General features: G+C 30.3%; 4 protein-coding genes across 7 annotated transcripts in view; 2 read left to right on the plus strand and 2 right to left on the minus strand.

The window, feature by feature from the left end:
- Positions 1-9,436, plus strand: part of LOC129788191 (nucleolysin TIAR) — a 30,025-nt gene extending 20,589 nt beyond the window's left edge. For 2 of the 3 annotated variants that reach the window (XM_055824252.1, XM_055824253.1), the window contains one exon: positions 1,578-9,436. In XM_055824252.1, the coding sequence (XP_055680227.1) occupies positions 1,578-1,619 (42 nt within the window). In that variant the 3' untranslated portion in view covers positions 1,620-9,436. The remainder of the gene's footprint in view (positions 1-1,577) is intronic. The other variant, XM_055824251.1, reaches the window with a different exon arrangement.
- An 860-nt stretch (positions 9,437-10,296) lies between these two features.
- Positions 10,297-11,589, plus strand: LOC129786774 (hatching enzyme 1.2-like). The gene is made up of 2 exons (XM_055821996.1): positions 10,297-10,718; positions 10,801-11,589. The coding sequence occupies exons 1-2, from the start codon at positions 10,388-10,390 to the stop codon at positions 11,445-11,447; spliced, it is 978 nt and encodes a 325-aa protein (XP_055677971.1). The 5' UTR covers positions 10,297-10,387; the 3' UTR covers positions 11,448-11,589.
- On the minus strand, positions 11,432-13,393 carry LOC129786771 (UDP-glycosyltransferase UGT5-like). The gene is made up of 2 exons (XM_055821994.1): positions 12,008-13,393; positions 11,432-11,941 (listed from the first exon to the last, which is right to left on the minus strand). Exons 1-2 carry the CDS (start codon positions 13,086-13,088, stop codon positions 11,454-11,456), a joined length of 1,569 nt encoding a protein of 522 aa, XP_055677969.1. The 5' UTR covers positions 13,089-13,393; the 3' UTR covers positions 11,432-11,453.
- Positions 13,394-16,038: 2,645 nt separating this feature from the next.
- Positions 16,039-22,451, minus strand: part of LOC129786770 (ETS-like protein pointed) — a 29,311-nt gene continuing 22,898 nt past the window's right edge. For both annotated transcript variants that reach the window (XM_055821992.1, XM_055821993.1), the window contains 4 exons: positions 18,041-18,339; positions 16,840-17,406; positions 16,494-16,651; positions 16,039-16,228 (listed from right to left, as the gene is read on the minus strand). In XM_055821992.1, coding sequence (XP_055677967.1) covers positions 16,165-16,228; positions 16,494-16,651; positions 16,840-17,406; positions 18,041-18,339 — 1,088 coding nt within the window. In that variant the 3' untranslated portion in view covers positions 16,039-16,164. The remainder of the gene's footprint in view (positions 16,229-16,493; positions 16,652-16,839; positions 17,407-18,040; positions 18,340-22,451) is intronic.

Consider the following 22,451-nt stretch of genomic DNA (forward strand, 5'->3'; position numbering starts at 1 on the left):
AGAAAAATTAAGAAATCCTAAGACTGACTTAGTAGAGAATTTAACTCATTGTTTGAGTTTAAATCCTATCAGCCTTAAAGGTTTCAATTTTAAATCGAATATACGACATTTTATAAGTTACCGATTTTTTTTTAAAAAAACGATGACAAGTATTTTTTTTTAGATCGATTTGAATATAAAGAAGCCAGAGGTAGTCAAGCGGGATTGTTAGATGACCCGAAGGCATTGGGTAATATTCACTAGTCAGACAGTCTTAAGATTCCTTAAGAAAGGCTTCAGTTAAATTTTTTTAAAGTTTTCTTAAGATTCTTTAAGTTGGCTTAAAATTTTGTAAGAAAAATCTAAGGAATCTTAATTTTTTTCCTAAGAAATCTTAAGTTTTCTTAAGCGAAACTTAAGATTTTTAAGTAAATTGAGGAAAATGCATATTTGTGATGATTTTTACGAATTTCAATGCCTGAAGACGATCAGAAAATGTCATCGAAAAATGCATTTTGCTCGATTTACTTAAGAAATCTTAAATTTCGTTTAAGAAAGCTTAAATATCTTAAATTTTTCTTACGATCTTAAGTTTTTCTTTACGGATTCGTAAGAAACACATTCTTAAGAAAACTTTTAAAAAATTTTAAGAAAATCTAAATATTTCCTGAGAAAACTTTAGTCTGTTATGTTAGTGTCTGACTAATGAATTTCATCCAATATCAAATGGATTTTGAGTGACACTTCTCAAAAAAATAAAATAAATAAAATTTTCAAGAAATTTTCGATCAGTGAATCAGAAAATAAAAATTTTTGTGGCTATTAATAGTATTTTGGTAGCTCTGAATTCTTGTTTTTTTTTCTTTTAAACATTTATTGATCTCATCCAGTCTCTCAGCCATTTTACTTAATGTAAAATGTAAATTGTGAATGTTTTAGATAAAAGAAAATGAGAAAAAACGATCCCTAAATCGAAAATTTTAGCGATTTTTCTGATACTTGGTCAAACTGTTCTTGAGTTAATTTGGCTCGAGGGGGGGTTATAACCCCCAAAACCCCCCCCTCGCTACGCCCCTGATCACCAAATAAAAAGCTCTAATAATCGCAATATTCTAATTGAAAAAAAAATCGTGAAACAACTTTTCTAAGCGCGTTCTAAGTTAACACACACATAACACAGAATATAGAAACAAACTTAATACGTTTTGGTGAATATTCTAAATGTTCAATAGTTTTTATTTTTCGAAAGACATGATAGGAAATTTGACAATAAAAAATAATTCTTTGAGGGTTAATACATTATATAGGAGAATAGAAAATAAAATGAAAACTTGCATGAAATCAGATAGGTTTAAATTGTCCTTTTTGCTTTTCCTAAAGGACACAAAAACATATTTTTTAAATAGGCGCATTACCTATATGTTGGATCTGAAAAATCCATTGAAAACTAATCGACAAAACAAATGATATATTCCAGTCAAAAGAAAAACTGCATTTTACGTTATTTCTATTTAAAATGGATTTTTTCTTTATATTAACCTTTTTCCTAACATCTTATATTTTTTTGTTCTTAAATATTCCTTTTTATATATTTACAGCTAACTGAAGATGAATGGTTAACGCCGAGTCTTCTAGTCTAGCTTTATTAAAAATGAAACAATTTTGAAGAAATGAAAAACGTGAAAATAATTTAAAAAAAAAAACATTGAGCATTTAACAATATAGAAAATAAAATGTTCTCTTATCTTAATCCTAAACATGTTATCTTAATATATAAAGCTGAAATGTTTGTTTGTCTGTGGCACATGAACTCCTCCGAAACGGCTGGGCCGATCTTGATGAAATTTGGTATGGGGGTAGAGGGGGTCAATACGAGTTGCAAGCGCTATATGGGATTCCGCCCCAACCCCCCTTTAAAGCGCCCCCACAGAAAAATTGATTTTTTCCATTTTCTACCTGTTAAAGGGTCAGATAACGGGATTTTTTTATTTGAAAAATTTTTCGGGGTACCTACCGTATTATTCAATTCATCCCCCTTACTAATATACGCCCCCCTTTTATAGCTTAAAATGGAGTTTGCTCACACGTGATTGGGGGCTCGGGTTGACTAGTATGAATTATATGGAACTTGCATGCATACATGTAAATGATTAATTTATTTATAGAAAATGAATATTATACTAGACGCAGTGGAACAAAGCATTGAAAAAAAAAAGAAAATGAGTTTTTAAAATGAATTAAAAAAAATCTGTGAGAGCTACAAAAAAAAACATTTCATTAATTAAAAAAAGAAAAGGCTGGTGCTCTTGAAAAGAAAGAATCACAGCTAGAAATGATTTCATTGACCCTATTATAGTAATATTTAAACACCAATATTTTCCATTTGATTATGAAATAAAAAGAAAACTTACAAATACATTATTGGTATAACCACATTATGTGGAGTACTAACTAATACGTTATTCCACTGTATATGATAAATTCAATATGTCATAATGAAATATTCAAAATATTGACTTTTAAACATTAATAAAACATGCTTAATAATGGGAAAATAATAAAAAATAAATTTTAAAGAAATAACATGTGAATCCTTTGAAATGTTTGTGGAAAGTCTTTATAATGAGGAAGGAAAAAAAAGAGACATTAATAAAAAAAATTAATTTAAAAAAATATGTCTAAAAATATGTGGAAAAGCGATTCTTTAAGAACTTTAGTCGTAGCAAGGTGTGTCTCAGTTGTATTAGATAGAGAGAAGTACAATTATACCCCACTTTGTTAACTCCTCGATTTATTTCTTCTTACTAATTCAGCGAATTGGGGCAGAAAATCGACGAGTTAATAAAGCGGAATGTGAGTGTAAATGAAATTAACAACGAACATATTACAAAAAGGAGGAGAATATTAAATCTATTGTTTACTTATTTTTTTTTTTAATTTTGTCATTTTATGGAGTTAGCTTAAGCTAACAGTGACGATTAGAAGAAATTAACCATAGAATGATTTTTGAAGCATGACATTTGATCTCATACTTCGGATTTTTGGATCGAAAAGGACGTGGAAAACAAGGAAAAAAATTATTATATTGCGTAACAAAACGCATTACAAAAAAAACCAATTATATGATATTACTATAGTATATTATGATTATTATTATTAAAAAACAAAAATGAAGAGAAATATATATTTAAGTGCAGTTTATAAACCAAAAAAAAAGTTAATTGTAGTTGCGCTCTTGCGTAAAAGGAATAGTGGAAAAATTTTGAATAAAAACGGTTCTAGAGAACCAATAAATAATTATATTTACAGTATAAATAAAAAATATACCCCAAAAGAGAAATGAAGGCAAAAAAAACTATTTAAAAAAAATTATATTAAAAAATATACAATACCAATTACCAAATAATATATTAAAAATAGACATTATAACTATTACTGAAAGAAAATTTAAAAAAAAAAATGAAAAAGCGAAATATGAAAATAAGAAAATTAATAAAATAGAGAAGAGATGGAAGTTATGGATAAAATCATATTAGGCAAAAAAGTAAAACTAAAAAAATGTATTAATAGCATAGAAATAAAAGTAGTGTTAAAATAAAAGAAATGAAGGTAAAAAAAGAATATTATACCTACATTAAATACTTAATATTATTATTAAAACTATGTTATTGAAAGAAAATTTTCATGCAATCCCAAACATAGACCGCTACTATATATTCTGATAAAAATTAAAGCATTTATGATTTCCGAAAACATTTATTATACACAAATTACATACTTATATTTTCTGTGACGAAAACAAATCAAAATGCATGAACTTTTTCTGACAAAATTCACTTTCAAGTTCTCTAGTATCATTTGTTCTAGATTCAAGATAATTGTTTTTTTTTGTTGATATTAGAGAACCCTTAAAAAAATAACATACTTATTTCAAATCCACATTGCAATTTATTAGAGAAAGTAAAAACAACAATGAACAAACTTTCTCCGTGTTGTTTTAATAAAAAAAATTGAAAGACCAAAAAAAAACATCTGAAGAGCATTCTAATACATAAGTTTTTATTCTGAATCATAAGAATTTTCTAAAGGAATCTATGATTATCAGGTGATAAAAATCAAATTCTCAGAATTATTTTTTTTCTCAATATATTAAAGGAAAATAATCTTGCTTCACCTTTAAACTTTTTTATAATTTTATAATATTGACAAATCCAAAAAATTCTTTAAATGCTCTTCGAATTAGAATAAAAAAAAGAGTTTAAAACGGACAAAACAGTTAAAAGTGAGTCTTCAGAGGATCGAAAAAATGTGATGTTAGAAGTCTTCTTGTTTACACTTTTTCTTGGAAAGAGAAAAAGGAAATGATCTTAGATCAGTTGGAACTTGAATTGTTACTTAGAAGCAACTTTCAAAAATAAAATTCATATATTTATTTATAAATAAAAAAAGGTTTAGAGGGATCAAAGCAAATGGTTCTCTATGTTATTATTAACTTTACATTTTTTTAAAATTCTTTTTCAGATGCTCTAAGAACATCCCTGAAAATAAATTTTCAAAATAGACAGAAATTAACAAAATTAGGATCCTAATATTTCTGAACACTCTTTTCCAACAGTCCAACATGCAACAGAAAGAGCGAAAAAATTTAACCACGAAAAGCCGAATGAAAGGAAATGACAATCAAAAATATCAGAATCCTAATTTTTTTCAAAATTAAAATCTCTGAATAGCACCATAATTTTTTTTATCAGTGCATAGAGCTAAAATTTTGCACTGAAAATTAATTTATAAATATACAAAAAATTGATCAAATCAGTTCTTAAAGCATCTGCTTTTTTTCTTCTTATTACCCTATTATACCATATATATTATATATAATTTATATATAATATTTTTTTGGGTAATTCCACAAAAATGATATTCTTCCAAGCGAAAGGCAAAGCAAAAATGTTTTCACCCTTCTGTCACTTTTTTATAGAAGCAATTTGTACAACGAATTTGTAAAAAAAAAATAACATTTAAATGAGAAAAAATATTTAAGCCTTAGCAAATGGGTAAATAAATTTGCAGATAAACAAAAATGTGTAGAAGAAAAAGAGTTGAAGGAATTGTTACGTCATTTTGTGGATCATTGAACAAAGGAAAAAAACCAACATAGAAATTAGTTAAGAAAATTAAAAAAAAAAAGAAACAAAACATACATATATATTGGGAATTGGAAGCGCAACAATTTTGCTGGTGGATTAAAAAAAGAAAACCTTATTTGTAAAGATATTAATATCTTTATTTAATTAATTTAAATTTCAACGTATTATTTCAATGAACTGTGATAGTTCCACTGAATTATAAACTTTCTTGCAATGCATATCTCATACATAAAGTATAAAAAATTAAGATATAAAATTAATTGTATAATAAACAAAAGTAAATAAGTACATATTTATTAGAATTTAGTTGTGCAAAAAATTTATTCGTATTTATTTATTTCCAACACTGTTTAACCGCTTTTATAATTATCAATACTTGTATTAAAATGAAAAGAAATTAGAGTCAGAACTGCTTTTCCATTTTCTTTTTATTTTCTGAAACAATTTTTACATGAAACAAAATTTAATGAAGAAAACATTAAAAAAAAAATACCAGAAAGTTTTGTGTTGGACCAATGTAATGAAAATTATCTATGATAATCAACTTATTATACATATAAATATTATGAAAAAATCTATATTAATATATAAAGAATAGTTATTAAATAAAAATAAGAGAAATACAACAATCAAATTTCCGGTTAGTGAGAAAATTTAGGAGAATGGTTTGTACTTGGCAAAGACAAGATTTTAAATGAATAGAAACAATTATATGAGAGCACAGAAAAAGGAACCACGAGTTTTCAAAAAAAAAAAAAAAACAATCCTGATGGTTGCGCATGTCCTTAACCGCAAGAAAGATGGCATAAGACGTAGCTATTAATATCAATTTACCGCATAAACTACAATACTTTACCTACCCCTGATTAAACTTTCAAATTGGTTAAAACTAATGTTGACTCAATTACCTTATTTAGACTCAGTCTTGGCCTTATGTAGACTAAATTTTTTACTAATGTAGACTCTGCCTTTCCTTATGGTGACTCAATTTTTTTTTAACTTAAGGCGACGTTAAAAAAAAGTAAGACAGCGAATATTTTAACTGAACAGAATGTTATTAGTGGAATAGGTATTGATCCATCAAAGGAAGTCTTTTTGTTTGTTTGTGATAAGCGAATTCCTCCGAAACCGCTGGGCCGATCGAGATGAAATTCGGTATGGAGGTGGGGAGAAAATTGTTTTTTTTTTCAATTTTTTACCTGTTGAAGGGTCAGATATAGGATTTTTTTTATTCTAAATAATTTGTCGGGGTACTCTATTATTCACCCCCTTCCTCCATCTATACGCACCCCTATTATAGCTTAATAATTGAGTCACCATTAGGTAAAAGTTGAGTCTACATTAGTTAAAAATTGAGTCTACATAATGCAAAGGCTGATCATAAGGGAAAATTTGAGTCGCGATAAAGGTATTGAGTCAACATTAGTCTTTTTCGGAGTCACGATGAGATGGAGTCCTTTCAAATTCACAACCATCTTTTTAAATACATGGGGAAATTAAAGATGATGGTAATGGTACACCGATTTGTCTAATGTGGACCCCCATCTGAGTTTCTTAGGTTTTAAATCTTTTGGTGTCCAAGAAATCAGCCATCAGAGTTCCTTTTTTTGTGCTATTCAAATCATTATACTATGGAAAAGAATTGCAGAGAAGTAATTTAAGTAAAATAAAATATTCCTAAGCAAATAAATCAATGATTAAAATTACATTGCTAAATTAAGTATGAATACAATGAAAAAAAATCTTTTTCCTAAATTATTGACTGTTTTTTTACAGTTTATTTTTTAATTAATTTATTTATATCTCTTCCTATTTATTTATATCCTTTAACAATCGAAATTCTATCTTCATGTATAAAATTCTATGAAGAATAAAAATTCTGTTTTCTTATGTAAAAATAAAAGAGAATATTTCAGTTGATTTGAAAAGAATATTCAAATAAATAGATATATTATTTAAGGTAATATAATAAATAAAAAAAAATATACAAATAAATAATCCCTAAATCAAACGATATTGAAATGGAGATAAATAATTAATTCGTTTTGGAACAGAAAAAAAGTTATAACGTTACATATGTTACACACATAAACAAAGAAAACAAAACTATCTCCATTTCACTAATCATTAAATTCATAATGATGATGCCACTGATTATAAAATACACATAGAGATGAAAAGTATAAATTATATGCTAAATTAGGAAATAAAGAAGAAGAAAAAAACTATTAAAAAATGGCAAGAAAATTGTCTAAAAATCAAGGACTGATTTTGTTTTCCCTTAATCGAAACTTATATTCAGGCATTTTTGTTTTTATTTTATTCTTTTTAACAAAATAACTAATGAAATATTTAGCAATGTAAAATTATTACGTTCAAAATGGAGTGCGAATGAAAGTAAGTAATTTAAAAAAAAAAAACGAATTACTTACAAGAAATCATTATAAAATGCTTACATTTCGAGACAGAGTGATATCGTGTTTTCAATTTACATGAAAACTAATCAGAACATTTTGAATAAAACAAAAAAGTGATAAAAAATAATTTTCTTTTGGAATGAAAATGGTTGGGCATGGAACTATATAGCTATAAATGGTACATTTAGCTATATATGGAAAGTGAAGTGAATGCATTATTAATTTTTGGGGTGACAGTTTGAAAAAAAATGAGAAGAAAAGAAATTGAACAGAATCAATATAATATCACAGATTTTAATCAAAAAAAATTGTTAAATGAAAAAACATAGGCATACAAATTATGTGTAAAAGAAACATTCAAAAGCACTAAGTTTCTCTTTAATTCCCTTCTCTTAAAAAAAAAAGGTTTTTTTAGTCTGAAGATCTGTATTATTTAACAATATTGCTATATTTTTTCAACAATTATAACAAGTATGTACTTTCTATGTATGTTCAACAACGCACAATTTAACTATTTCCCAGCACATGAAATTGATATTAAATTGTTAAATTTTTTTTTTATAAGTAAAATTAGTTATTCGTTTGATAACTAGAGACTACCTATATTAATATTTTATGATAAATTCCCAAGGAGTTGGCACAAATAACATTTCTACTCCTCCTCCTATTCAGTGACTAAGAAATCCTTGAAATCCTTAAGAATTTCAAAGATCAAAGAATTCAAAGAAATCCTTAAAATCCTCAAGAATTTCAAAGATTTCTTAATCACTGAATACGAAACCATTATTATTAATTAAAAAACAACTAATTATTTATTTTAGAATAATCCTATATTATGGCCCCCTGAAATATTTTGCTCGCGACTATCCTATTTATGAAAAAAAAACACATAAGCAATTTCTTAGTGATTCCAAATTATTTCTTTGTCTTGTCAGTCTTATCTATGAAACTATAGCAAAAAAAAATTGAATGTTTGTTCCAAAAAAGGAACAGAAAAAAGAAGAAATTAAAAAAATATGTATTAAGAAAAAAAATCCGTGCAATTATTGTACATATTTGTATGTCTATGATCGACCTTGATCTCTCTCTATGATATATTTTTTGCCAATGACAATCAAAATTTTGATGTGTATGCGACGAAGAATAACTTACAATCCAAACTGTTAGAAGAATATAGAAAGAGGGATCATCAAGAGATAGATGAAATAATGTAAATTATTCAGAATAGTTGTGAACAAACAAAAAATGTGAAGAGTAATTTACCTGTATACATTTTATTGGTAGAAATGCACAATTGATCCATTCAATTCCCGAAATTTGGATACCCTTCTTCCAGGATATCATCAATTTAGAAGACACGCACACAAACATAATATGATCACTGTTGTGATGGAGTAATATCGCCAAGGAATCCATTTTAACAGGCCAATGTGTAGTCAACAATCTCAAAGCTCAAAAGTTTTTTTTTTAATATCTATATGGTATTTATTTTGTGGAAACTGCTGTAATTTTGTTGCTTAATATATATTCCTTCTGTTTTTCCTTTTATTAGATCATTGTATTATAGAGCTTTATGTCCTTCCTAAAGCTAAATTTCTGTAAAACACACCCAAACACAGCTACAGCTAAATAAATAAATTTAAAAAAAAACTCCTATGTTGCAATTTAATTGTATGGGAAAATATGTGAAGGATTATGAAATAGATAAGAGAAAAAAATTACCCAGCAAATGTCAGTCCTTGAATATAGCTCGTAGGTATTTAAGAGAACAAAAAAAATACTAAACAAGTTATGAATATAAATTAAACATAAAGAAAGAAGAAGAAATATTGTAACCAAAAATATGTATGTAACGTAAGGTGGAAATAAAGAAAAAAAATCTTCTTCAAAAAACGTATTTTTTATATAAAATTTCTATTTTTGCAATTGTCAAAGGTATAGATTTCAAAATCTTCTGGAGGAATCTGTTTTAAAAAACTTCTTTTTTTAGTAAGTAAAAAAAGTAAGTAAGTAAAAGTAAGTAAGTAAAAGTACCTACAATACCTACAATATTGTGGTACAATGATTAAAAGCAAAGTTCTGTCTGCTTTTTCTTCAAAAAAAATTCTCTATTGAACACTCTTTCATGAAAGTTCTCTCAGATATTCTTACCTCAAACAAAATTCTTCAATCTAATTATTATTTTCATTATTTATTTATCTTTCTTTTTCTTCCAATATTTTTTCTGAAATTACTTACGAATTATATCCCTTTTAAGTAAATTAATTGTGGGATCGAATATTCAAACAAATTCGATCTATTTTCATCTTTCTCTCTTAATAAATCCCATGAAGTATTTTTCCAATGCTCCAAACACTTTTTTGTAGCATAATTTCTTTTGTTTTATGTTGCATGCCTTATTCTTGCAATAAATCGATAAAAAAAAAGTAAAATTAAGACATTGCATTGATTGAGTTCGATTTGAACTCAATTTATGCGGTAAAATAAAAACCCATGGAGGTCTCTTTCAAAAAGCATCATAAAAAAATGTCTATGTTGTTTTTGCCAAATACCGCGGAAGGTCACAAAGAGCACTTACCTACACGGGGAGCCGTGTATTGTGCCCCATAAAGAAGACATGCGTAAAAATGTGCCAAATACGCGCGTGAGGAAAAAAATCCCCTGCCTGTCTCTGATAGTACAATTTATTGTTTTTGAATTTTTTACGATGTACGATGGGTAGGTATTTAAGTCAGCTCCTGAATACATTTTTTGCAGTTCATCGCAAGAAGTTCCCGCAATTTTTTTTTCCATTGTCCTCCCTTTCTGCGTTGAAGATCTTCCCTTCCCGCCAAATAAAAAAAAATGGAGAAATTAATCATTTTTGCTGTGAGTCTTTTTGCTATGGCAATCGCAGCACCATTGAGTGATTCAAATTCAACGTCCCGTGCAACGGATATGTGGAGCGAATATATAAATTTATCTTTCCTCGGACCCGGAATCTTTGGTGTGCCCAACGAGAATATTGGGAAGGTATTGGAAAATTTTGCCAATATTAAGGGGAATCCTGAGGAGCAGGGTTCCTACCTCGAGGGTGATTTACTCATTCCACTATCGAGAGCAAGAAATGGGCTTGTAGCACAGGCAACAAGATGGCCAAATGGTGTGGTTCCCTATGAAATAAAAGGATCATTTAGTGAGTAATTAATTACCTACTAAAAGAAAGATCTTTAAAGTTCTAACTAAACGTGTGTGTGTGAATGAAATGTGTATTTCAGGTGCATCCGATATGGCTATGATTGAGAAAGCCTTTAAGATGTTTCACGCTCATACTTGCATTCGTTTTGTACGTCACACCAATGAGGCGGATTACATTAAAATCGTATCAGGTCGTTCGGGATGTTGGTCAAGTGTGGGACGCATTGGGGGTCCGCAGGAGGTGAATCTCCAATCACCGGGATGTCTCAACCAAATAGGTGTTCCCATCCATGAGTTCCTCCATGTTTTGGGCTTCCTCCATGAGCAGAATCGTTCAGATCGGGATAAGAGTGTCCTCATCAAGTGGCAAAATATCAAACCTGGCACTACGGACAACTTTCAGAAAGCCAATGCTGGAACAACGAGCAATTACGGTGTCTCATATGACTTCAACAGTGTCCTCCACTATTCCGCACATGCATTCTCCGTCAATGGGCAACCAACAATTGTAGCTAAAACGAAGACTTCTGCAAATATGGGACAGAGAAGGGGATTTTCTCTGGGTGATCTGAAGAAAGTTAATTCCATGTACCATTGCAGTTCAAATCAGAAAGGCCCCCTTGTTAAGCCCACAAGAAAGGGGGGAGTACAGAAACCTCAGGCACAGCCAGAAGGGACTTTTTTTGAGAATGTTGCCGCTGGAATAGCTAATTTATTTAAACCATAAAATAATTTATTTTTTCTTAAGTTTCTTCCTCTGATGGAACTTATTGCTCTTTAAATTGGAAATTAAACAAATAAAGATTTTAAGGAGTACGAGAGTAATCACTAAAAGACATAGAGTAGAAGGTAATAAAATTTCCCAAAAATTCATTTGATTTTTCAATTGATAACTCAACTTGTCATACTCAGCAATAATTTCAATCCATGAGAGTGCTTTTGAGCGTGGTGATCCCTGTAGTTGCCATGCTTTTGATATATTCCCAGCAGTCTCCCTGAAATGCTTCTTTTCCACAATTTGGAGAATTTTCCACTCAAGCTCATCAACTGTAAAGGAGTTAATATTTAAATCAAGACCAAGACCACGAGAGACAGCTTTGGCAATATTTGTATGTTGATCCATAAAGAGAGGTATCCCGAGAATAGGTACTCCATACCAGGCAGCTTCTTGCACACTAAGAAGTCCACCGTGGGTGATGAAAAGCGCCAAATTGGGATGTTCTAAAAATGAAAAAATAAATCTTCTTTATTCAATTTTGTGTGAAAATTTCATTTTTCTTTTCTTACCGAGAACTTTATTTTGATCCAACCAATCGATTGTTATGATATTTCTGGGCCAATTTGATGGTCTTCTTCCCTCATACTTCCATATGAAGGTAAAATTGCTGAGCTTTTGGAAAACTTTAATGAATTTTGAAAGAATTTCCTCACCTAGTAGATCACTTCTCATGTTACTGCCCAAAGCAAATAAAATTGTAGGCCTTGGCGAGGAGAGAACTCTTTCAATTTCATGTGGTAGCCAACCTTCTCTGTCCACATGGAGACCTCCCACATTCACCACATGAGCTGGAAGGGGTATTCCAGCATCCAAGAGAGGTTCTCTATTAATGAGAATTACCCTTGATTCCTGCTCAATGACTTCCAAATTAACTCCGGGAAAATATCTTCTAGCCAGGTGAGTTTCGCGCGGCATAAAAATTACTTTCCTATACATCCAGTCCCACAAATGTACACCCAGATTCGCCATTTTCTCCCAAAAGTTCATCTCAGCTGGGAATCCAGTTGAAAAATGCGGAGAAAAGGGCGCTAAAAGAGACTCTCCAGCCACTGCCCATGTGTTTGGTGGTGCACCAAAGGGACTCACACTGATCAGCGGGGGATTATTGAATTTCTTCACAAAACCTAACATTACTTGACCCAGGGAGAAATCATGAATGATGGCGGAAAATTTAAAATTATCCGGATAGTCCAGTAGCTGTTGAAACCCTTGAGTTGATGTTAGTTTTTGCGAAACAAAATGATAGAAATCATAAGATTCAACCACAATGCTCCAAGGATTCTTAATCTCCAAATCTACTCCATCGCTATTTCTTCCTGCATTCCATTCCAGCTGTACATCTTCGTAGACATTTTCCATGGTGATAAAGTGTAAATTGGGTTGGGATTCTTCAATTTCAACAGTGAGAACGGTGAGGTTGTAGCCACGTTGCATGAGCTCCTGCATGAGAGAGCGATTCCAAATATGATGACTAGGTGAGGGAACACCCATAAGACAGAGAATATTTCCGCGCCATTGGACACCACTCGCGTAAGCTGTGTGGAGACACCACAGGTACACAAAAAAGACAACAATGAGAGGCTTTTTCATCACCAATCACCGACTACACTGTACACGCGGAAAAAATTGTCAATGGAATTGCATAACGATTGAAAATTCCAACAAATTTTTTACCTTCACGCGGAATTTTTTTTTCTTTACCATCGCCTTTATCTCTGTACATTCAGTATCTAAAGCTACATAGGTACAAAATACGATTGAGGTGAGAAAAAGCTCTAAAAATATCTTTATATAGGTATTTAACGTTCCTCTTAAATCTCCATAATTCCCTTTTGTGTTAAACTTTTCAGCAAAAATTCAGAACATTTTTTTTCTTCAATTATATTCCTTTTCAACATTTTCTTTTTACTTATCACGAAACTTTGAGAAGTAATTATTGTCAAATATAAAAGACAACTAAAAGAAAAATAAACCTAATTTTACAAACGAGCCTACAGCGAAGGTAACTTACCTTCACCTTCATTATTTTATCGCATTCCAATCGTCAGTTGGGGATTATCACCTCAAAATTTATAGCGCGAGAGTGGATATTTTTTCTTCACATCAACGTACAACACCACCATCGCCATTGCTGATTGAGACGATGAAGCGTATTTGCCAGAGATTCCTCGCGAGACGACTTCCTCTATTTGATGAAAGAATAAAATAGACTCATCCACCGAAAGTTCAGCACTGACCTATTAAATACGAGCTCACCAGGAATGAGAGAGAGAGAGAGAGTGAATTTTGGCGATTTTAATAAAATGTTTTAATAATAATAATCCAATAGAGATCAAAAGAAGAATAATCTTCTTTGTAAACATTATATACCATCTCCTGTGTGTTTGCATCACTCGTGCCACACAGAGTTAGCAGAGAGTGTTGTACCACCAAAAAGAAAAAAACGAGTAAATAATTGGAAAATTGATGGAAAATACACAAAATTTTCTTCATTCTTTTACTTCTATCATATTTTTCTTCTTTATTTTTTTTTTTGTAGGGGGAGTGTGGGGGAAATGACTCAATCACAACATAAAGTTCCCTACTAATCACTTCACCGGAAAAGAGATTAAATGGCCATAATAAATGGCCTGATGAATATTAAAATGGGAATCGATGCGAAAAATGTTACGCTAATTCCTCAAAAAAAAATCTTCTCTCTCTTTCACCCACACAACACTATCAGAGTGAACAAACAAAAAATAAAATAAAATAAAATAAAGTTGAGGCTTGTAGTTCACTTTCTGTGCCCCCAAATATCAACCTCACTATTTCTCCGTCTTAAGGCATTAAATGAAATTTATTACTTTGTAACAATTATAATCTATCTCTTCTATTATAAAATTAAAAATAGAAAAAAAAAATTTGGTGATTATTCTGTGGGCGACATTGATATAACTTCTTTTCTTACACATTTTCTTTTTCTTTTCATTTATCATTCACGTACTGCTTTTTGCGGTTTTTTTTTTTGTATAATGCGAAATAAACAGAAAACTGTTTCTCTCTTACAGAGATTATATATATTAAACATCTAACAAATCGTTTCTTTTTTTTTTTTCCTATATAGAAAAAAAATCCTTACACATGTTGAAGAAATAAACTTCATTTTTTTTTAAATTTTTTCTCTTGTTCTATATTATCTCATTTTTTTGTTTTAAATTTAAATTAAACATTTAAAATTATTATACTGCAGGAATTGAAATATTATGTATATAATGTACGATGACCAGTCTGGCAAAGTTAATTACGCCATGCAGCACAATTTTTGAATTTTAACAGTTCCTCGCATAAACACTTTGTTTCATACTTTTTTTAAAAAAAAAAAAGCTTTAATAGAATTTCCTTTATAGGTAGCCAACGAAATTATTTGATTTTAAACATTAAATAAAGCCATCGAAGAGCTTTAAGGCCTAACCAAGCAACAGCGTCAAAAGACGCTGTTCGTTGTTTTTTCTCACTTGCTCCTTGTCAAATTGTATTGCGCTGTCACTGTCAAACAAGAAACGCGGTTTCTATGTTTTATAACCGCCTTTCTTGTGTGACAGTGACAGCGCGATACAATTTGACAAGGAGCAAGTGAGAAAAAACAACGAACAGCGTCTTTTGACGCTGAAGTATGGTTAAGCTTTTATGGTTTCTTTTCCAATTATATATTTTCAAAAATTCTGCAATTGCAAAATTCATTGACTTAAAACACGCATAAACACATCTTATGCTTAATCTTTTGAGAGATGGTGAAGAATAGTCTAACAGCCTGTCTCCATCAAGGGGTGTTTATCTGTCGAATATTTTGATTATTTTGCCGAATAAAGACGATTCATCCGAATCTTGATGAATAGTTTGAATTCCCTTAATGAATAATCTAAATTGGAAAGAAAAATCCGAATTTCGACGAATAATTCGATTCTTCTTTTCGAATAATTGAAATATTGGGCCTTATTCAGCGACCAAGAAACCCTTGAAATTCGCTTGAAATCTTGAAATTTCAGTACAAAATTCAAAGATTTCAAGGGTTTCTTGGTCGCTGAATTAGGCCCATTCTTAAAGAAAAATCCGAATCTCAACGAATAATCCGTACCTTGACGAACAATCCGAATAATTCGATCCTTCTTTACGAATAATCAAGTTTTCTTGACGAACAATTCGAATTTAAACGAAAAATCGGGATTTTGACAAATAATTCAAATCTCAAAATCACGTCAAATAATGTGAATCTCAACGAATAATTCGATTCTTTTTGACGATTAATCCGAAGATTTTCATTCAGATAAACACCCCTTGGTGTCCATTGTATTTTATTGTGTTGAAAGCAACGGGTTGAAAGTTTAGCTTTACAAACAAAAATAAAATTACATTCAAGGGGATTTGTATTTTACAAAATTTTGTGCTGCACAACAATAATTTACTTTAAATCTTAATTTGATACCACTGATATATTCCGCAGCATCCAAATTTTTCTTCTTCAAAACCTTGCATCTTTTTTTTTTAATTAAAAAAGAAATTTAACTTTCAAATTTCTATCCAACACATACATTTTCACATTTTTTTTTTTGTTTACGTAATTACAAAAGAGAACTATATATTTTTGTTCAAAAATAGAAATAAAAACAATTTAAAATTGCTCGCCTTATTCGTCTTCTTTCTTCTCTGGCTTCAGTTCCACCATGGCATGTAGCTCCTCTGGAGAATATCTGCAAAGTTTCCGAGAGAGAGAGAGAAGAGAACAAAAAAATATTTAGTTTTTTTTTAAAAATGAAATGAGGAACTTTTTAGCAAATATTTGGTAATTTTTATGATGATTGCTATATATGTACATAATGTACAACATAATTTGGTATAGAGAGTGTACAAAGTACATGTGGAAATAAACAGTAAGGGGGGGGGGGGATGAGGAGGGTTTGGTGATGTGTATGTGCAAAGAGGAAAGAATTAAAATGTAAAATATGGCATGTTTACCCTAACAAGTTCTGAAGATCACACACAAATCGATACACATAGCGCTTTCCAGCCGTTTTATGTATAATATTTTTATCATAGTAGTATCGGAGGCCTCTGCTCAATTTTTCATAGTTCATTTTTGGTTTATTTTTCCGTATTCCCCATCGTCGAGCAACCTGCAAAGGAAATTCACAGAAGAGAAAAAAAAGAAGGTAAGATTCGCAGAAAAAACATCCTCTGTCGAAGAAAGATTAACCATATTATGGCTAATTATATATAAAATGGGGCGGAAGATTGATCGTATGGTGTTGTCTTGAGAAAATAAACTACTACCTAATATTATATCCATAGCATATCCACCTACCTCATCTGGGTCTGTTAGCTTAAACTCCCATCCATCTCCCGTCCATGAGATGAAACTTTGGCACGATTTATCCGTAAGGAGCTCCAATAGGAACTGCCAAAGTTGTATAGGTCCCGACCCCGTGAAGCATGGTGCACCATTTTGTGTTGCATACGTACCCAAAATGGTCTTATCAAAACCAACTGAGCTCATGTATGCCTGATGCTGAAGCTCTGAATGTGGATGATGTCCACTTGTCCATTGATCCGCATTTGCGGATGAACTCACAGGAACTGTCTGGTACGGCGGGGTATCGTATTGAGCAGGAAAGTCATATGGGGCATCTTGAAATCTCCCTCCACTACCACTGCTAGCACTGCTACCACCCATTGCACCACCGCCCCGCGGATATGCACCACTGGTGCCACTCTTGTGATATGGCGTATTGAATTTTTGCTCCATAATGCCAGCATAGAATTCAGGACTCCCCTCAAGATACTGCTGTTGCCCAGATGCCACTTCTTGAGCCAGGGAATTGTACTCATGTTCACCACCGTAATTACACGGATTGGTTAGAAGATTGAAATTCTATCAATTTGAAAAAAAAGAGAAACAATAAAGTTTTAAAAATTTAATTTAAATTCTATTTTTATCAATACTACATCGTGAATCTAATACTTGTTAAGAAGGATCTTTGTTTTTCAGAAAATCCACAGTATAATCAAAATAAAATTTAAAAAAAAAGTGAGGCAAATATGTATATTTATCTTATTTAACACAACATCTTAAAGATTCACCTCAAATTCCTCAAAGCTTTATTAATTTATTTTTCTTTAGGAATTTAATGGATTTTGGACGAAAAGTTGATAATTTTATGATCTCCAAAATAGAATTAGATTAAATGAATACAGCTCAAGATTTACAAGACATTTCTTTGGATTATTTCCTGAGCTAAATTACCAATTTTCCCAGTAAATGAATTTAATATTTTAATGGAATTTTGGAAGAATTCTCTGAAAATTTTCATACTGCGCATTATAAATTAATTTTGATTTTTATAAAGGTCACCGGCTATCGCAGGAAATCGCTGAATATTTTATCATTTTCTTCATTTTTTTTTTGGATTATGAACTTATGCAGCGAAATAAATTAAGATAATTGCGTTAATTGCTGTGTGAAAATGGAGGACATAAAAATTAACAAAAAATTTACTTCTACTCACCCTCAGTGCGATATCATCCTGTAATCCATTGATATTGCTGCGATATAGTGTGGAACATGTGTTGGTTTCCTCTTTGAGTTGCGTGGGTGGTTGATGCTGAGGTGGTTGCTGCTGCCTCTGTGAAAATCCACCACCGCCACCTTCATCGCCAGCGGCTGCCTGCCGCTGAAGTGTCATTTGCATGTAGGAAAGGTTTGCCGGTCCACTTGACTCCTGCCGCGCCGAAGTCGATGACTGCGAACTTCCAGACATAGCTGGTGGTGTATTACTATCATGTCTCTCCTGGGATGCTGTGAAATCTGCCGAGAGATGAACCACAGAGGTTAATTGCAATATTGCGATAGCACGTGGATTGAAGAAAACTCTGTGAGAGAATCACAAATTTAGTCTTCTCCGCATATAACTATGGTTGTATGATATACATATATATTTGTGGAATCGTGCAAGCACATGATGATCTCACAAACGGGCATACAAGCAAGAGAAGACGCCAGTCATTGTGTAAACTCCCCATCTGACAATTTTAATACGGCGCACATTGGGCGGAGTTTTGAATATAAAGAGAACGTTGTGATTTGATAGAAAGCGACCGCCAATAGGATTACATTCGTTGGTGAGCTTTTTTTTCATATATATTTCTTTTCATCAATTTTATCTGCTTTTTGCTCCATACTATTCACATTTTCTTTTTTATTTTGTTTCTTGCTATTTTGTTGTTGATTTTTTTCCAGCACCCCCATACTAAACAAAATGTGCAATGAACTTAAAAGTCCCAATAAAAAAAAACTAAATTCATTGAATATTTTATAAATGAAAATTGAAACTTTTTTTTTAATAACATTTTTATAATTAATATCATAATGCTTCTTAGAAATTCATTTTTAAAAATCTGTAAAAATATAGATGACTTTTATGGTGCGCTTTTACTTGTCCTCCCTGTTACCTCGCTAACGATAATTTATATGCCTAATGCGAAAGATTCATAAACAGATTTACCTTAACAAGTCCAATTTTCCCGGAAAGTTAAACCTTAGGAAAATCTATTGGCTCTAATCAATCATTGCCTTTGGGACATGATCTATCTTTGTGCTTTTTATTAAAATACAAATTTCATTTTATATAAAATTTGATTAATAAATAAAACCCTGAATAAGTTACTCAATCCATACGTTATTGTACGCAAACATGCTCACCAATATGTTCTGCAGAGGAGAATGTCACATAAATTACAAATAATAACTATTATGGCTATGTACATTTGTGCTACTACTTTGTATACATATACTTGTTGCATCGACCATCAATAGGGCTATACATAACATTTGCAATATTTCAAAAAAATAATACTGATATGTAAATAAATCTACATTTATATAAAACATGGTTGACTAACTATTTGGATATGAAATTAAATACCTTTTTTTGTATTTTATGGGATTAAAATTATTTTTGAAAAATAATAAGTATTCAACAATTTAATTGAAATATTTAATGCAGTAACTAAATATATTGTAAATATTCTAAATTTTTCTTCTAAAAAAGCTATCTCTGAAGAATATGAAGACTCGTTTATGAAATTATTAAAAAAAAAAAGATTTTTTTTTAAATATTCATATTGGATTAATAACCCTTAGAGGATTTTGCTGGCCATCGTGGCAAATATGACTTTTCTTTTAATCGTAATTTGAACTAAAAATTTATTTAAAAAAAAATCCTAATAAATTCTACATCTGTATCTAGGGAAGATTAATAAATTCAAGAAAACTTTAAAAAAAAATTTCTTTATTGGAGAAAATTAGGGTCAAACTTTTGAATTTAGAAAAATCAATCCTCCAAGGGTTAAATGTGTTATTTTTTGAACTTTTGTAATTTTCGCATTTTAATCTAAAAATCTATCTAAGAAAATAATATTTTAGAAATATCCAGATATAATTTCATTCCAAAAAAAGAAAGATTCCATTTGACAACAAGAAATAAAAAATATTTTATTCATTCTTGCATTTGACCGACTTTTGTTGCTGTTAAAACACGAAGATATTAAGATGTAATATATTAATTTAATGATGAAAACGAAAGGGAATTTTTTTATGTAGAAGTAGGTATGTAGATATAATTAAAAGTATAATATGAAAATAATACCTATAAACTGTTAGTGTAGCATATTTAATTTCCCTTTTTGTTTGAAATTAACCCAATACAAGTAGATGGTGTAGTATAGAAGATGATACATAGTGAATGAAAAAGAGAATAATAATATTATAATGGAAAAAAGTATATATTGTTTACATAAAATTCTCATGTTGAGATTAATCTTTGTGGTGGAACAAAAAAAAAGAGAATTTAAAATGTTATACGAAAAGTGTGAGAAAATCCCTGTATGCGCTCTTGAACTCGACCAACCACTTTGAGTTTCTTTTCTATATATGTATGTAAATGCACCGTGCAAAGAAGACAAAAGACTCCAAATTAAATGGCAAAAAAAGGAAAATTTAGAAATAAATGAAGTACATAGTATCATATATAAATTACACCATACATACACTTTAACATGATATGTACGCATATCTATATAATTTTTCTAAAGTTTAAAAAAGCAGAAGGATGGTAAACAACATAATACACCGTGTTACACGACATTAAACATTTAGCATAGTAATATACTAGAAATTAAAAGTGAATAAACCATGCAAAAATGCAACAGGTGCGTGTGCAAAAAAAAGACACTCTTGAGGTAAATATTGCTCAATTTATAGGCAATGAGATTCCCTGGTTGATAAATCATTGAAATCGTTCAATGTCCATCCATATCCAAAAAAAAATAGGTATTTCAATTGAAATAGAGAGCTTCACATGAACTTTTCATTTGTCCTCGCTCCCGTCATTTTCCCTCAACAAAGAGTAATGGCACTTATAAAAAAAATAAAATGAACATTCAAGAAAAACCATGTTCAAGAATTCTTCAAACTACGAGTTTCACTATCAAAATTCACCCTTGAAATGTGGAGTAGAAAATAATTCCAAAAGAAAAACATACGATAGCGCAACCAACTAATAAATCTCCGTATATATACCTACTAAAAAACGTATGGAAAACCTTCATAAGTGTAACGAAGAATAAATTTTTTTCATTGTCTTTTCGGTGTCTTCTTCGAGTGCCATTTTAGCTTATGAAATTTTTTTGTAATGAATACAAGAAAAAAACAGAGAAGATATACAGAAACACCATACATATTTTTTGACGCATACACACATTTTTCGAAGACATTTTCTAAAGTTAATTGCCTGCAACGACCTTGTAAATCCATATTTATAGCAAAATTTGTATTTTTAATAATACCAAATTCTTACTTAATCATACTGAAAACAGAAATTAATTAAGGCGAACGCATTTCTAACCTTGGTGCTCATTTTTTGCCCCATCATACTTTATTCATTTTTTTTTCATTAATGTTTTCGGTACACCTTCAAAAAAGAAACTCTAAAGTGAGGTAGTTTATTTTTTGGGGGAATAAAATGTAGAGTTATAGTGTTGAAGATGAGAAGAAAATTGTGCCACCTGTAGAAAAATAACAAAATAAAAATATACTCTAGGTTCAAAAGCCATGGAAAAGCTACGATGTGTAGTATTATTTTTTTTTGCCAATCATTCAATAAATGCAGTGAAAAAAAAAACCCAAACATCCGGTGACATTGAATGCATCATTTCTATATAACTACTAATTAATTTCTCATAAAGTCCATGTTCCTTTAAAATATAAGAATGTACCTTAGAGTATCCCAAAGTACATTTTGAAATTTAATTTAGTAGGTACCCTTATGGCTTGATTTTAGTACTTTTATACCTTTGCTCCCTAATCTGAGCCTTTTCTGATTCGAAGATTTTCATTTAGATAATGACCCTTTATAAAAAAAATAGATCTGTTATTGAACCTTCTTTTAAATTCTACATAACTTATAAATTGTCTAGTGATACATTGAAAATGTTTAAAAGATCATAAAACGATGTAATTAAACTATTATTTACCCTGTTGGTTAAGTAAATTGGCTTCTGTGTAGTGATAAATATTGGCTGATGTGTATCCAATGGGGTAAAGGGGTTCATTTTCTCCATCCCTATGAGTTAAATCATTGACTGATTGTAACACCATATTCCAAATGAAACTATATATTTTTATGTCCTTGTTTTATACTTTATCCACTTTGGCCAAAGAAACTCCTTTTTTACTTCTTTATTTTTTGGTATTTTTTTTTAATTAACAATACACAGAACACAGCACAATTTTCATTTTTTTTGTTCACCTTCCTATACCTGCTACATTAAATTGTATGTATATATAATATGGTATTACCATACAACAGTCCTCTTCACTTTACATCAATTAATTTGCATAATTTAATATTCGCGCTACAA

The sequence above is a fragment of the Lutzomyia longipalpis genome, chromosome 1 (assembly GCF_024334085.1).
Source record: "Lutzomyia longipalpis isolate SR_M1_2022 chromosome 1, ASM2433408v1".
NCBI lineage: Eukaryota > Metazoa > Arthropoda > Insecta > Diptera > Psychodidae > Lutzomyia > Lutzomyia longipalpis.

What these genes read in the sequence shown, in the direction of transcription:
- LOC129786774 (XM_055821996.1), top strand. Translation starts at nt 10,388, where the DNA reads ATGGAGAAATTAATCATTTTTGCTGTGAGTCTTTTTGCTATGGCAATC. An exon ending in TGAAATAAAAGGATCATTTA is followed by an intron (nt 10,719 to 10,800) that starts GTGAGTAATTAA and finishes TGTGTATTTCAG; the next exon opens with GTGCATCCGATATGGCTATG.
- LOC129786771 (XM_055821994.1), bottom strand. Translation starts at nt 13,088, where the DNA reads ATGAAAAAGCCTCTCATTGTTGTCTTTTTTGTGTACCTGTGGTGTCTC. An exon ending in GGATCAAAATAAAGTTCTCG is followed by an intron (nt 11,942 to 12,007) that starts GTAAGAAAAGAA and finishes TTTCATTTTTAG; the next exon opens with AACATCCCAATTTGGCGCTT.